Source organism: Microtus pennsylvanicus, chromosome 17, assembly GCF_037038515.1.
Source record: "Microtus pennsylvanicus isolate mMicPen1 chromosome 17, mMicPen1.hap1, whole genome shotgun sequence".
In the NCBI taxonomy this organism is placed as follows: Eukaryota; Metazoa; Chordata; class Mammalia; order Rodentia; family Cricetidae; genus Microtus; species Microtus pennsylvanicus.
Genome location: NC_134595.1, coordinates 26,840,726 through 26,857,666, shown reverse-complemented (window position 1 = coordinate 26,857,666; position 16,941 = coordinate 26,840,726). Strand labels below are relative to the sequence as shown.

Sequence of the window (16,941 nt, the reverse complement as noted above, 5' to 3'; positions counted from 1 at the left end):
AAAACATTACATAGCACGTAAAACTATACTTAAGACAACTTCAGCCATGCATTCTTTTTACACCTGTAATTCCAGTACTCAGGAAGTAGAAGCAGGAAGATCAGGGAGTTTGGAGAGCAGCCTGAGCTACTTGTGGAGCCTGTCTACAAAACAAAACGAAAGTATGTCTCAGTAATAAGAGGGCTTTCAATGGAAGAACTGTTAGGCCAATTGTCTTTCACGCCAGGGAACACTGAGTCGCAGAACCTGAATGGCACTGACTTCATGCTGTCTTTGTCACTTCCGGAAAGCATCCTAGCTAGCCACCCTTCAACATGCATACACGCACGTGTGCGCGCGCACACACACACACACACACACACACACACATACACACACACACACACACACACACACGCACACACACGCTGTGTACAACGGTGGCTCCAGCTGAAAGTGCTGCCAGGACAGACACCGCTGTGCTGACGGAGCTCAGAAGACACACCACACTCACGTTTAGACAAACTTTATGTTTATTGCCAGTTACTTGACAAAACATTTCCTCATAGTTTTTGGTAGAGTAGTGGCAGTGGTGGAGTGGGTGTGGGTGTGTGTTTGCTGGGGGTCAAATTGAGGACCTTGCAAGTGCTGGAGAAGTATTCTACTAAGTCCCAGACCCAGATTATTTAACACCTGATGGTCTTTATTTGTATAATTTCAAGAATAATTTAGAAATTTTTCTCTCACAAGTTTAACTGTAAAAAAAAATTCAGGGCACCTTGTGGATTATTCACTAAATTTTGAGTTGATAACTTTTATAATATATAAAATATGTACAGTGATAATATCAAGTGATTTTTTAACTGCCATAAAACCAAAAGTAGTTTACACTAACCCTAATCCATCCCAAAGTGGAGTCTCCCCCTCTTTATACTGTGCTTACTAAAAGGCCGGTTGCTGGCAGTACGTCTCCTGCCTTCATGGCTGTTTCCATCACGTTGGCTGCACAGTCCTGCTGACCCTACCAGCATCCCAAAAGTGCACTGTTTGATGGTGCCTAAAGCACACCGTTCTGCATGTTCCGCACATCAAAAGATTTATTTTTATTTTATGTTTATGAATGTTTTTCCTGCATGTATATATCTATGCCCTACATGCACGCATGGTGCCCACAGGGGTCAGAATAGGGCATCAGATCCACTGGAGCTGGTGTTACAGGCAGTTGTGAACCACCATGTGGGTGCTGGGAACCAAGCCTGGGTCCTCTGGAACAGGAGCAAATGCTCTTAACCACCAAACCATCCTTCCAGCCTTTATGGTAGCCCGTTTTGTTTTGTCTGGTTTTGGATTTGTTCTGAGGGGTGGGGAGTGTGTTTTGTTTTGTTTTGAGATGGGGCTTGCTGTGGAGTCCAGCTGACGTATAATTGTTAGGATTGCAGGCTGGCCTATGCTCTATATTGCTTTGTAGTCCAGGCATTTTTTAATTGTCCTCTAGAACTTTCTCTAGACTTACTATCTTCAAGTGTGATGCTATGAGGAGCATTGGAGACATGAGTAAAGTGGTGGTCTCTTGTTTTTGGTAAAGTGGTGGTCTCTTGTTTTTGGTAAAGTGGTGGTCTCTTGTTTTGGGAGGAGTTTTTTTGTTACTTTTAGGGGTTTTTTTGTTTAGTTTTTTAATTTTTTTTATTTAAAAAGTTTTTTTTAAAAAACTTTTAAAGAGTTTTTACATGCCAACCATGGTTCCCCTTTTCCTCTCCTCCGTTTTCCCCCCCACCCAGCTCCCATCCACTCCTCAGAAAGGGTGAGGCTTCCCATGGGGAGTCAATGAAATCTGGCATATCAAGTCGCAGTAGGACCAAGCCCACCCCCACTCTCCCAAATCGAAGCTGAGCAAGGCGTCTCTCCATAAGGAATGGGCTCCAAAAGGCCAGTTCATGCACTAGGGATAAATCCTGGTCCCACTGCCAGTAGCCCCACAGACTGCCCAAGCCACAGAACTGTTATTCACATTCAGAGGACCTAGTTTGGTCCTATGCAGATTCCCCAGCTGTCAGTCCAGAGTTAGGGAGCTTCCACTAGCTCAGGTGAGCTGTCTCATCATGGTCTTGACCCCTTTGCTCATATAGTCCCTCCTCCCTCTTTTCAACTGGACTCTGGGAGCTCAGCCCAGTGCTTAGCTGTAGATCTCTGCATCTACTTCTATCAGTTACTGAATGAAGGTTCTATGATGACAATTAGGGTGGTTATCTATCTGATTACAGGGGGGGACCGGTTTAGGCACCCTCCACTATTGCGAGGAGTCTTAGCTGGGGTCATCCTTGTGGATTCCTGGGAGTTTCCGTAGCACCAGATTCCTCCCTAACCCCATAATGGCTCCCTCTATTAAGATTTCCTTGCTCTCCCTCTCTGTCCCTCTCCCAACTCAACCATCCCATTCCTTTCTGTTCTCCTCTCCCCCCTCCACCCTACCTTCCCCCTTGCACTCCCAATTTATTTAGGAGATCTTATCTTTTCCAGGGCATTCCTGCATGTATCTCTTAGGGTCCTCCTTGTTACCCGGCTTCTCAGGGATTGTGGATTGTAACCTAGGTATCCTTTTCTTGTTTGTTTGGGGTTTTTTTTAGTTTGTTTGTTTGTTTGTTTGTTTTGCGGGGGGAAGTTTGTTTTGTTTTGAGACAGGGTTTCTCTACGTAGCTATAACTGTCCAAGAACTCACTCTATAGTTCAGACTGGCCTCGAACTCAGAGATCCTCCTGTCTCTAGTTCCGCAAGTGCTGGAATTAAAGGTATGCACCACCATCTCTTGGCTCTTAAAATGTGGTCTTTGATTTTCTTTTTATAATTGAATGTAAAGCATCACAACTATATTTTAAACAGTATAAAGTGTAAGTTAGAGATAGCTTCTAGATTTTCTCTGAATTTTAATTTCATAAAAGGACCTCATGCAGTTCTGACTTACCAGCAACAAAGAGCTTGAAGCATAGCCCTTAACGGGTGCCTCTTTGGGATGTGCTCCACATAGGGAATAGCGCACAGTTGAGGGCAGCGGGGGAGGTCGGCTCTACTCTGAAATGCAGCGGCAGATACAACTTTTCATCACTAATGTTGTCTAGCATGTTTAAATACGTAATAAAGCAAATTTTAATAAACTGGTTGTTAAACTTTCATATAGTAACATCGTCTAGGTTTTCTATGTCAATAAATGCTTTCTCCTGCCTTCAGCTATGACTTGTCAACCATTTCCGAGCAGAACTCTATCAGAACGCTGTCAGAGCGCCTTCAAACTCCCCGGCAGCAGGCGAGGTCCTTGCAGCCACTGACTTTGTCAATGTGAAAATAAGGACCTCCTCTGCTCCAGCTTGGTACAACAGAGGCTGCCCTGCCCAGGGCCTGTGCCCATCCGTGCTCCTGTTCTCATTTGGGATCTTTAAGCTCAATAACCAAGGCTTAGTCTTATAAACTGGTCGCTACAGACTATGAGGATCTTCCTTTGAAAGGGGTGGAGGGGGAGGCCAGGTACTCTGGCGTCCCTGAAACCAGGGGACTCGGGCACCTTAATAGTCATAGTTAGGAAAAATGTCCGGAGTTTCTAATACCATTTGAATTTCTCCTGAACAATACCATTTGAAGTTATGGTGCAGTCTGTCTGTCATCCAGGCATTCAGGATGTGAAAGCAGGAGGGTAAGGAGGTATATTTAAATGTATCTCTAAATTTGGCATTTAATAATTGTTGATTTTCCATAGGTAAGTATGAGAATCCTTCGACAAGAAATTAGGGAATTTTCCTTTTTTATATGTGTGACAGGATATTACTTTGTTGCCCAGGCTGGCCTTAAATTCATGATCATCCTGCCTCTGCCTCCTAAGGAAATTTCAGTATTATAAATTGTCAGGTGAATTATGCTTCATCATTGACCTCCTAGGAAGCTGGCTGAAATTCTAGGCTATTCAAAAGCAAATACTGTTTTAATAAGGAGAGGAGTTGAGTACTAGTCTCTTATTTTGGTATGAGAAACCAACAGGAAGAAAAAAAACACTCGGTAGTGAAAAGGGCAGCAACTCGAAGACAGCTGTGAAATAAGCAGCTTTATGTATTCAGCTTTGTAATGACTCGGTAGTGACACAGGCCAAAACCTCGGTGTGCCTGCCAGGGGGGCGGCATGTGAGGCACGGGCCTCTGCCATCCTTGGCCTCCGCGGAGCCTTGCTTCACAGGCCTGTGGTGTTTGATTTACCCAGAAAGAAGCCCCTAGAAACACAACTCGGGGCCAGGAGGAGTCACACCATGTGCTGGTCTCCGATACTGGGCAGAATAGCCATCACCACGCTTCCTTTGGTGTCGTGTCTAGGAGTGCAGGTGACAGACCACACACGTTCTCCATCAAAGCTATTGCAGCACGAGGTTTGCAATCTAGCGCGAGGGAGGCCGACCTCACAGCTGTTCTCATTTTTGCTCCACCCTACTTCGTTCGTTTCCAGGCTTTTCTGTGGATAGCCCTCAGCCTTCTCCCTCCAGCCCGAAGAGCCAGCTGAGGCAGAGCCCTGAGCTTCAGGCCTCTCTGAGCACAACTGAGCAGGGCCCGTCCCCTGTTCTCAGCCCTGTCCTCAGTACAGCCAGGACGGACAACCAAGAAGAGCAGAAACACAAGGTGGGCCAATCTTGAGACTGATGGTGCTGATGGATGCAAACCTTTACCGGGGAGCCCCGGGGTGGCCAGGAAAAGACACTCACACCCCATAAGCCCTGGGCAGAACATCAACAGAACCCCTTTCTAAGACACTGTTATTCTTAGAAGTCAGAGCTCCATGTAAACACACTTTCCCTTGTTTGGGTAACAGGCTGTTTTGGCATCCATGGTTCCCAGTGTTAGGCTGGATCCCGAAGATGAGTGGGAAAGAGGCAGGCTAATTCCCTGCAGGGGTCACTGCCTCTCCCCTTTTGTTTCGCTCCTACCCGTTCCTTCCTTTCTCCTTCCTTATAGGTGAGTAACTTGGAGATCCCGTTGCAAAAGGAAGGTTGGTTGGGGCTCAAGAAGTTCTTTTATCAGAGACTTCTGGATGATAAAGGGACCTGGCCAATAGAGAGAATGCCTGAGGTGGGGGGTCCTGGGCTTTGTGATGTGACATGACATGGTGTTCCTATAGGTCTCTGTAGTGAGGGCACGTTTGGAATGTCCAGTAGAGAACCAACAAGCAAAAGATCCCACTTACTCCTAGGTGCCAGGGACAACCAGTTTGCCTTAAGGTAGCCAGCCTGGAGTTGTCTCCAGTACCATCGCAGAAAATTGCCGTCCTTGCAGCGCCTGTGTTCCCTGTTTGTATTTGCTGTCTCTCACTGTAACAGGAACACCCGAGGCAGGTCAATTATGAAGACACAAATTCCATTTTGTCTCACAGTGTGGGTGGTTTTAGCCCCTGGTCTGCTGCTCTGCTGTCTGGGCCCCAGAGAGGCTGTCTTGATAGGAGCTCATGGTGGAACGACCGGTTGTTTCATGGCCAGGACATGAAAGAGAAGCAGGACCACACCCCACTAACCCTTTGGGGACTTTCCTGTCCCCACTGGGTCCCACCTGAAGTTCACCACTTTCCCATATTGCCAAATAGGAGACCAAGTATTTCAACATGTCAGCCTCTCAGGAACAGTCCAAACCCAAACTATAGCAAGATTTTAGCCTAATTATGCAGAGAGTAGAGAGGCCTGTGGGACATTTGAGACACCTTCGCAGGGAGGGCAAGACCCATTTCCACACGCTGTGAGACAGGCCACTCCCCTCTCTGTGCCCAGGGATCCTCTGGGACCCCACCTTCCCTGGGAGAAGGCCTTTGAACCAGATGAGGGAGCTGGCTACTAGGTGGCTATCTGGAGGCCTGCCCGCAAGAGGTGGCCTACTTGCAGGACTAGGATCAGCCTGCGGTGAGATCACTCCAACTTCATTGGCCACATGTGTTTGGCATGAACACCTTTGCAGGGAGGGCAAGACCCATTTCCACACGCTGTGAGACAGGCCACTCCCTTCTCTGTGCCCAGGGATCCTCTGGGACCCCACCTTCCCTGGGAGAAGGCCTTTGAACCAGATGAGGGAGCTGGCTACTAGGTGGCTATCCTGGAGGCCTGCCCGCAAGAGGTGGCCTACTCACAGGACTAGGAACACAATTGTCTTATGGCCATTTTTATTTATTTTGGAAACCTAATAATCTATTTCGTCATTTCCTTGGTACAAAAAAAAAAGTGGATTGAGGAAACTCTTTCTAACACTGGATGTTAACGTTACCACATTATCAAAACAAAACAAAAAAAGCTAGTTGATTCTTCATCTGAGATGGTTGAGCTCACAGTGTGTAATCCTAAGAGAAGGTGTCCGGTCAAGCAACACCCTTCCCAGGCCCTGTGGGTCAAGGTCACCTCTAGCCTTCACTGACACGCGCCTTCCAGGAGGTGGTAGCTGCTTAACCGAAGATGGAGGTAGATCCACAGCAGCCCTGAGATTCAGCTCTGGTCTGGCAACTGTACAGTCCCGAATATCTAAGTCGACCTAATAAAGCTAGGATCAAGCAGAGCTGAGCTCCCAGGGGCAGAGATTGCCAGGTCCATCACAGACCCACAGAAGTAGCTGGAGTTGACCTGAAGGTAGCTTTCCATCAGAGTCTCCTACTCTTCTGACTGGAAATCAAAAGCCACCGTTGACCGTCTTGAAGACTCACCCTGGGCACATCTGTCCCATCCATGCCCGGGCCTGCTCAGCTGTGAGGAATAAGGAATGGATGGCCCTCCACGCCTGCTGGTGGGAACAGGAGCCAGCCTTCCCCTTTGTTCCACTGCCTTCCACTTGACACTTTTTATTGTATTTATGTATATGAGTGTTTCATTTGTATGTATGTATGTGTACCACATGCATGCAGTGACCACAGAGGCACAGAAAGCATCAGATCCCCAGGAAATGAAGTTACAGTGATTGTGAGCCGCCATGTAGAGGCTGGGAGTTGAACCCGAGTCCTCTGGAAGAGCAGCCAGTGCTCTGAACACTGAGCTGTTTCTCTGGCCTCACGTAGAGCAGGGTTTTTTTCTTCCTTTTTAATAGAGGCTGGTGAAGATGAGCAGGATTCAGAAGGCAAGATTGCTAAAAGATGGCAGAAGCGTTTCTCTTTGTGCTTGTGTGGGTCTGAGAAATGGTGCTATCCTGTGGTGGCAGGTGGCGAAGATGGGCGGACGGTGCTGTCCCCACCTGTCTCTTGCCAGCGGGTCAGCTTGCTTGGGTTTGATTAGGTCATTCTAGAACAGGGGCAGGGCTGTTGGTGGCTTGTCACCATCAGGGCACCTGCAGAGAGAGTTTCTGTTGACGCTCTTGAGACTGCTCTGGTAAGTTTTCTTCACACAGTGAGGAGCTGGTCTGGGGCTCTGGACCTGGTTTCTATAGCACGTGAACAGTTAGGGTGTGCTTTTGAGTTTCAGACAAAGATAATTGCCATGAAGAGGTCACCTTCCCTGACATGTTTGTTCCAGGCCAAGGCCAGAATTATGCAGAACTGGCAAGCAGAACCTCTGTCCTGCTGTGAAAAAGGCTGGAGTAACCCAGCTCTCACTGCTGAAAGTTCATGACATATGTATACCAAACCAGGGAGAGATGAGACTCTTTTTAAAGATGCCATTGGATTAGGATTTTAAAAAAAATAGTTTTATGACACAGAATACAAAAACAAAAACAAAACCACATTGTGGAAGGTTGTAAAACTAAGTGAGCTCTCCTGGGAGAGAAAGACCACACTCCAGGAACAACATGAAGAGACCAAGGGGTGGACCAGGGATCCAGGCTATGACGTTGCTCCCAGCCATTTGAGAAGAGCTGATGGAGATGTTGAACATGACTCCCAGGGAGAGGATGGCAGGACTTGACTCTGCAGGATGTTGGCAGTGCCCCTGGTGTGTGTCTGTGATGATAGAAGACACCGCGTTCTATGAGCTCCAGGATACATAAGATGAGCACGCGCGCGCACACACACACACACACACACACACACACACACACACACACACACACACACACATTACTCCTTTATTCCAGGGACCATGAGAGAATACTGCAGCCTGTGTTGAACTACAGCAGGCACAGAAAAGAAGATGTGATCCCCAAACACGGGCGTTTATTGAGATCGCCTTGGCCCCTTGCTTCTTTTTATGCAGCTTGGGAAGCATATTGCAGGCTATCCTGGGGAAAACTTAGTCTGTTCTTCCTCCCAGAACTGCCTCAACCTCTCCCCCCTCTGGTGGTGACTGCCGATCTTTCCCTTGACTTGAGCCAGAATTTGTTGCAGTCGTTCTTGCTGTGTCTGTCAGTCACACATCACATTCACTCACCAACACCATCTCACTGGACTTGTGCAGAGGCCTCTTGAGACTCTCGTCTGTCCCTCCAGGCCAGCTTGCATCCTGCACGCACACATATCAGGGTGCACACACACTGACCCCCAACACTCGGGAACCTCAGAGGCCAGATGACTTTGTTTCATTCCCTCTTTCTTATCCCACATCACTTTCTGTGCCTTGACATTTGTCCTGTCTGCTGGCCCGGGCGCTCCACCCACTCCATGTGAATCTGTGGCCTGATCACATTCATCGCAGCCTCCAGCACTTCCGCCCTGTGCTCTCCATGACCATGTTCTGCCATGATTTGCAGCCCCTCGTTGACTTGAGTGTTGTGTTTGCACATTAGACAGAGCACTGATGGAGATTCACGAACCCCCTGGACAGTTTCATCTTGGGTCCCGTTCTAGCAAGCATAAGGGGAGCTGCCGAGAGCTGAGCCTGGAGGTGGACCTGGGGTCTTCTTCTGCACACAGGAAGTGTGCCAGCCAGCTCAGCGCCTTGTCATAGGCACACTCAAAAGACACTGGGAGGTTTTTGTTGTTACTTTTATGAGCTAAGTTTAATTATTCTTTTAATTTTTAAATTTTTATGCTGAGCCTTATCTCCAGCCCAAGTTTAATTATTTTAATCACATATGTTCTTATCTATTTTTATTATACGTTTGGGGCATGTATATGTGTCATGTGTATGCAATGCCCAGAGAAGCCACCAGGTGTCTCCTGAGACTGGAGTCATAGGTGGTTGTCTGCTGTCATGTAAGTGCTGGGATTTGAACCCGTTCCTCTGGAAGAGCAGTCAGAACTCTTAACCACTGTGCCATCTTTCCAGCCCTTCATCACATACATACATGTTTAAACATACACTCATGGTTTCCTCATGGTTCCTTATCTTTTAACCAGCTTCATCAATGGCAGTGATAAAGGATCATAGCTTCACCGCAAAACCAGTAATAAGCTTCGGTTCTGTTCACATATATTGATATTTGAATAGCAATTATTTTTCTAAGGAATGGTGTACAGTGATATAATGAGGACGATGTGTTGAGAGAAATGTAGCTGGGCTTAATTGGACGTGTTTACTTACAAGCAGATCAGGCTAGCAAGATGGCTCTGTAGTTAAGCGTCCTTGCTGATTTTACAGAGGACCCAGATTCAGTTTCCAGCACCTACATTGGGTGGCTCTCACCCACTTGTAGCTGAAATCCTGTGGCCCCTTCTAGCCTCTGCATGAACTTGTACACACACAGTACACAAACATACATTCAGGCATACACATACACCAATAAAACCAACCTTTCTTTTCCAGTAAATCCCTCTAGGAATTGTGGCAGGAGTTTCTAAAATGTGGTTGGCTTGAGCATACCATGTTACAAGCTTCGGGCTCGCCCTGCATGTGGAAAGGTAACATGTCCCCCAGAAGTGTGCTCACGCTCCTCTCTGCCTCTTTCAGCACCTGCCAGAAGACAAGGCCTATTTCATAGCCAAGGAGATTCTCGCTACAGAACGAACATATGTGAAAGATTTAGAAGTCATTACTGTGGTATGGAACCTTAGTCCTTGATCATTTTTTATTTCCTTAATACGCTTTATGTATAAACACAAAGGCGCCACCCTGAGAAGTATCTTTGGCAGTCTTGAGACCGACTTACGTAAATTCTGTTGGCTCTACTTGCCTTCTAGCGCGATGTCTAAGTCATGTTAAAATCTGATGTCTTCAGTTTTCCTGACTAAGTAAGGCTAAGAATGTATCTGTCTGAAAGCTCTGACCTAGGATTGGCTTGTTTGCATTTGGAAATTATACAGTCAATAAAGAGGGGACGTGGAACACTGGTTTAAGCTCTTCTTATAAACTGGAGGAGCTTTGCTTGGTGTCATGAGGTCACAGCTCTCTGCTGAGCCTCTCACCAGGCCAAACTCCTCCCATAGTGGTTCCGAAGTCTGGTGATCAAGGAGGACGCCATGCCTGCCGCCCTGATGACCCTGCTCTTCTCCAACATCGATCCCGTCTACGAGTTCCATCGAGGCTTCCTGCACGAGGTGGAGCAGAGGCTGGCTCTCTGGTAACCATAGCGTACAGCAGATGGTGCTATTTCCTTACCTCCCTCCTTCTCAACCCTCCGCCTGGATGGCTCCCACACTGCTGGCTCCTAGGCTGGGGGCCTGGACCAGCAGCCCCTGAGTCCGGAACTCTCCCTGGGAAGCACCCACCCTTGACACCAGCCCTTGCCTCAGGAAGTCCCCCCTTCAGAAGCTAATTCAGAACAGCCATTATTTCACTGACGTGTATTTCAAAATCCTATTGGGCAAGCTAGAATAAACTTTAATAACAATGCATTTTATCTATCCTATTCCAGAGAAGGGACTAGAGCAAGTTAAAAAGGAAAGGAATCTGTTTTCACCTGGTTACCATCGTATTTAGAGAAATGCAATCATTGTTGCTATTAAGTTCTTTCCACCTGGAAACTCCTTGTCATTCTGACTGCGACTGCTGGGTGTGGTGATGGAGACAGAGACAGGAGAATCACACTTGGGGCCAGCTCCAGTGACCCTGTGTCAGAGGGAAAGGACTGTGACTACCACAACATGTTACCGTGAAGTTTTCATGGATTCATAAACCTTCTTGTTCCTTTAATCCAGGGAAGGGCCCTCCAGTGCCCATTTAAAAGGTGATGATCAACGAATTGGGGACATCCTCCTCAGGAACATGCGTCAGTTAAAGGTACGGTATGGCGGGTTTGTGAGAGAACTCCAGGCTTAGAGTAAATCTGTTATGGAAATATGCCTGTTGTTCTTGCAACAGTGTCCCCACCACAGCAGCCTTCCCAAGAACAAGCTCATCTCACCGTTCTCCACAGCAGGGCCCCCCAAGGAGAGGGTTCTTGTCGCCCAAATGCTCCACTCAGGACTTTTCAAAACTGCTCCCTGAACAACACTGTACATTTAATAGCAGTGTTGTCTTGACGGTGTTCCTCAGAACAGTGTCCCAGTAAACACACAGCCTGTCTCAGGGTTTTTCTGGAAGGGGCTTCCTTCAGAACAGGGTGTCTCCTTAGAACGTGGTTCCCCTGGAATACTAGGACTCACAAGAGCCTAAGAACAGACGTTCTTAGAGCAGGGTTCCTTCAGAGTATAATTCCTGCAAGGGTCCCCTCAAAACAAAATCCCCAGAACAAGGTTTTACCAATGAAGATGTGCTCAAAACAAAGGCCTCTCAAAAAAGAGAACGTTTTTCTCAGAAGCAACTCTTCTCAGAACATGGTTTCAGGAGGGGCTTGTTCAATACTGAACCACCTCTCCTTAGGTCTCCCTTCAGAATGTCTCCCTTCAGAATGTCTTTCCCCAAAATAGTATTTCCCTCAAGTGGCCTTACTACCTCAGGACAGCTGTTTTCCAAACATGGTTCCCCTCAGAACAGAGTTCCATAGAACAGTGTTCTTCTAGAAGGGTGGACCCCTGTGTTTCCTCTCAGAATGATGTTCTCAGAATTAAGGGTCCCCCAGTACAGTGTCCTGCCAATTGCAGCACTCTCAGGACAACATCCCAGGCCAGAGAGACAGCTCAGTGGTCAGAGTTCTCGTAGTACCTACAGAGGACCTGGGCTGGGTTCCCAGGACCCACAGTGTCTCACAACCATCTGTAACTCCAGTTCTGTTGGATCTGGCGCCCCCTCCTGAGAGGGCATGGTGGTGTACACCCTTAATCCCAGTACTTGGGAAGTAGAGGCAGGAAGAGCCAGGGTCAGGAGAAGGAGATAAGGCTTTCCCCAGGAAAGGGGGTCTCCTCAGAATAGCATTCCCCTCAATCTGATTATCTTTTCCCCCTCCCTCAGAACATCATGCCTCAGAAATAAGTTCCTTCAGAGTAGGATTTCCTGTTTGCGGTGTTTTGCTCTGAATGGGGTCCCCACAACAGGGTTCCCTTCAGAACAGTATTTCTCGTAATGTAATTTCTTTCTTTTTCACTTTTCTTTTGTTTGGTTGGTTGGTTTTTGGTTTTTTGAGACAGGGTTTCTTTGTGTAACTGGCTGTCCTGGAACTCACTTTGTAGACCAGGCTGGCATTGAACTCAAGAGATCCACCTGTCTTTGTCTCCCAAGTGCTGGGATTAGAGGTGTGTGCCTCCACTGCCACCACTGCCACCACTCAATGTAACTTCTTAAAGCCATGTTTCCCACAGAGCAGGTTCCTCTGGGAGTATCATTCTTCCAAAACATTTCCCTAGACAGCTTACCAACCAAACAATGCCCCTCAGAATCAGGTTTTTTCAGAATATCTTTCTCTAACACACATACCCTTGGGACAGAGCCCTCTGAATCAGGCTCCCATGAAAGCAGCCACCCTCAGAGCAGTAATTTTTTAGAGAAGCAAGCCTCAATACATGCATTTTCAGCCTAGCACTGCCCTCAGCAAGGTCCCCCTAGAACTATGCTTTTATCTAGTACAGAATTCTCCCCAGACTCTGTGCCTAAAACAGAATCCCCTCCGCCCACTGCTGCCTTTCCAGTAGCCTGCCCTTCCACACAGCGATCCTTCAGAATAGTTCTCAGGGCAGTTTCCCAAAACATGGTTGCTCCCTCTCTCCAGTAACCCAGTCAGTACTGAACCTGGGCAGAGCTCAAATGGAGTTTCATTCTTGCCTGGTACTCAGTGTGTCCCATAAGGTGAGCTCTGGCTCTCCTAGCCTCTGAGGGTCATTCTTTATCCATAAATGGAGGAAAGGTAGGAAGGGATCAGTCAGCAGTGGTCATGGTGAGGACCAGCTGAGGAGGAGCCCTGACCCCTGGGAACGGAGTGAGGTACACACTGGGATAGAGTCTAAAATGGGGAAATGGGGAGACAGAGAAACTCTGGCTTGTACCTACCACACTGCGCATCCCTGTTATGCCCTGTCAGCATTTCCAGCATCCCTAGTCCACGGCGGACGAGCTGCCGAACCGGGCCCGGCCAGGCTTACCATCATGTCTCTCCACTCAAGTGTTGTCCTTTGGTGTCTCAATAGGAGTTTACCAGCTACTTCCAAAGACACGACGAGATCCTAACAGAACTGGAAAAGGCCACAAAACACTGCAAGAAGCTGGAGGCCGCCTACAAAGAGTTCGAGCTCCAGAAGGTCTGCTACCTGCCTCTCAACACCTTCCTGCTGAAGCCCGTGCAGAGGCTGGTGCACTACCGCCTGCTGCTGAGCCGCCTGTGTGCTCACTACGCCCCTGGGCACCGGGACTATGCCGACTGCCATGGTGAGTGAGGCCTTGCCACCCCGAGTGCGGCACGCGCGGTGTTAGACACCACTGGCTCTGCCCGGTGTAGCTGCCAGCCCCGCGCTCACTGCTGGCTGTTGGCTTTTGCCCAGCTGCTTCAGAGAAGCGGGTTCCAGGCTGAACCTGTGGAGTGGGGTACTGTAACCAAGGTGGCCTCCTGCTGTCAAGGTCTCTCACGCAAGGGCACTGGGGGATGGGGCATATCCTAGAATGACCTCTTTATGTGGGTGTTTCTGGCCTGGAAGACTTGACTCTAAGACTTAGCAAATGTTTGAGCCAAGCAGCCTGTTGGAAGTTTCTGACCTATGTGAATCGTAATTTTCTATTTGTTAAAGGGACAAAAGAATAAAGTCTAAATCTTGTCATTTACAAATAGAAATTTTAGTTATAGCATCAGTTTAGTACAAGAAGATTCTGTCTATAAATGACTGAAATTGTCATTAAAATATAATTAGTTGGGAATGGTGGCCCACGGATGTAATGTGATCCTAGCTACTTGGAAGGTTGAGGCAGAAGGATGATTGGAGTCCATGCAGGAGGGTCCATGGAGTCCTCGAAAGAGGACCACTGCAGCCCAGGAAGGAGGATGCCTGAAGTACAGGCAGGAGGGTCACTGGAATTCCAGGTAGCAGAGTCACTGAGGTCCTCTGTAGCTGGAGTTTCGGAGGGTTTATGAGATGCCATGTGGGTGCGGGAAATGAACCTGGGTCCTCTCTGTATGAGGAGTCAGTGCTCTCAACCACTGACCTATCTCTTCAGCCCCCAGGCTTGCAGAGGCCAAACAAGGCAATGCAGATGCCCAGAGTCTGCAGACAGCAGCTGCCATGACTTGTGTGAGGCTGTGGTCATTGCTCAGGCTCTCCCTGATGTCGTCAGTGCTGTCTGCAGAGCAGTTAGAGAAGGATCTGTTTACGATTGTCAAGGATGATGAATTCCGGGAGTGTTCCTCTCTTGGTTGGCTTGTGCTTCTGAAAGCCACAAGCACCCTATAAAGAACACTAGCTGTCCTTGGTTCCATGAAGTCCCTGTCAGGGTGGGTCTGAGGATAAGGCGGTGTGAGTCAGGGCTGCAGACCTTGTCAGTTGCTCGCAGAGGGGGGATCCACGAGTGAGGCACTGCAGTTGGGCAGGAAGAGGGTCCTGGCAGCTGGAGAAATGGCTCCGTGCTTAAGAGCACTCGCTGCTCTTGCAGAGGACCTGGGTTTGGTTCCCAGCATCCATGTCAGGAGGCGTATGGTCTCCTGTAGCTCCAGCTCCAAGGGATCCAGTGTTCTTGTCTACACTCTGAGGGTTTCTGCAGTCATGTGTGTACACAGTCACGTACAACCACACACACACATATACACAAAAAAATTAAATTTCTTCTAAAAGAGATGAGAACAGTTCCCATTAGTGGTCTGGCAGGTAAGAGAGGTCACTGCGCTATGGACAGCAGAGGGCAGGACTGGGTGAGCAGCTGATCCCAGCCAGTGTCGCCTCCCCAGGGCTGGTGTCGAGTTCACGTTCATCTTAGTGAGCGTCTTCCTGTTTATTGACGTCTTACATTTGCTTCAGGTGAGTGTCTGTTACCAGAAAGAAGTAAATCACTTCAGACATTGAAGGATCTCCTTCAGGGACTAACAGTGCTATGCACTGCTTCCCGAACCTGCCCCGTTAAGGCGTAGCGTTGGCCTGTGACCCCTGACCCCCTTGGGTTCTGCAGGGACTGAACTTGGACAGGAGCTTGTGCCAGTGGGCCAGAGCCCTGCAAGGAGTCTGCAGTGCCTCCAGCTAAAGGCACCCTAGAAAATACTGGCTCTTCCACAAGGCAGAGACTGGGGGGTCTTGTTCAGGGTTTGAACTCGGGGACCTCTCCACACAGAGGCACTGAAGGCCATCACAGAAGTGACCTCCGGGCTCCAGCACAGCCTCACCCGGCTAGAAAACCTCCAGAAGCTGACGGAGCTACAGCGGGACCTGGTTGGTGTAGAAAACCTCATTGCTCCTGGAAGGGTGAGAGTCCATACCTGGGAAGGATTTTATGCCTGTTCTTTAATTGAATTTTACTAATGTAGCATAAGACTTGCCCTTTTAAAGTACGTAATCCAGTGACTTTGCATGCACTCAGTTAATGTAGCCATCATCACCAATTGAGGACATTTTCCCAGAAAGAAACCCCAAGACCCATTAGTTGTCGGTCCCCCAGAAGAGCCCCTCACAGGTACTGGGAGAAACGCCTCAAGACGGCACAATAGCAGGAATGGTGGCTCACATCCGAATCCCATACTCGGGGCTGGGCTGCAGGCTGTGGATTTTGAGGCCCATTTAGCTGCATCGTGAGATTTCATCTCAGATCTGAAATGGGAAGCAACAGGATCGTACCTGAGGGATTTTCTCCCCTTCTCTGGCTTTGTCTTTCTATCATTTATACTACTAAAACTTTTCATCTTAATGACCCTCAAGTCCTCTTTAGTTGTTCATGCCTTAGGTATCATATACAAGAAGATGTGTCCTAACCCAGTTAGTCACCTATAGGTTTTCTTCTAAGAGTTTTTCTTACCTTTTCCCTTTGATAAGGTTTTACGTAACCCAGGCAGACCTCAAATTCGCTGTGCATTTAAGGATGACCCTGAACTTCTGTTCCTTCTGTCCTGCTACCTGCACCTCCTGACTGATGGGACTGCGGTGTGCACCACTGCACTTGACTTATGTGGTAGCGGGGATGGAACCCGCTTGCCGAATATGCACTGGCTGAGCCGCATGCCCAGCCTTCCGGCCCAGTTAGTCCAGTGTTATTCTTTTGCACACATATCAGCTACCCTAGCACATTTGTTGAATTGTCTGGTCCTCCTTATGAAAATTAAGAAGCCCCATAGATGTGTGGGCTTCTTTCTGGACTTTCAGTTCCATCGCATGAGTTGGCGTTTCTCTTGCCTGTGTACTAGATGCTTTGCTCTTGACTCAGTACCGTTGACGCAAAGAGCAAGCAAGCTTAGTAACTAGCCCTACTAAGTGCTAACCACTACAGAAGTTCACGTACAGGGTGGTATACCTTCCTCTCTCCTAGGGGAAAATCTCACTAGGGCTGTTTTCATCTTACGTCAATAAGCGTGTCGTTCCTCTGTGTGCCTTGGTGGATGGGTGCTGTGCCCACCCCGGCTTCAGTCATTTCATTCAGATGGGCTCCTGTTCTCACTTTATAGCCTTGGTTGGCCTGGCTATGAGTTTGTCGACCAGGCTGGCCACAAACTCATAGAGATCCTCATACCCCTGCCTCCTAAGTACAGGGATTAAAGGCGTGTGCCACCATGCTTGGCTTCTTGACTTTCTGAGCCTTTGTGGCCTTTATTCAGTATTCCAGTGCAG

The 16,941-nt window shown here is 48.3% G+C and overlaps 1 protein-coding gene across 1 annotated transcript in view; it reads left to right on the top strand.

Annotated features, from left to right (window-relative positions):
• The window catches only part of Farp2 (FERM, ARH/RhoGEF and pleckstrin domain protein 2), a 114,067-nt gene that overhangs the window by 86,497 nt on the left and 10,629 nt on the right, over positions 1-16,941 (top strand). The window contains exons 14-19 of the mRNA XM_075951358.1: positions 4,459-4,628; positions 9,791-9,880; positions 10,267-10,400; positions 10,978-11,059; positions 13,339-13,576; positions 15,458-15,588. Of these exons, the coding sequence (XP_075807473.1) occupies positions 4,459-4,628; positions 9,791-9,880; positions 10,267-10,400; positions 10,978-11,059; positions 13,339-13,576; positions 15,458-15,588 (845 nt within the window). The remainder of the gene's footprint in view (positions 1-4,458; positions 4,629-9,790; positions 9,881-10,266; positions 10,401-10,977; positions 11,060-13,338; positions 13,577-15,457; positions 15,589-16,941) is intronic.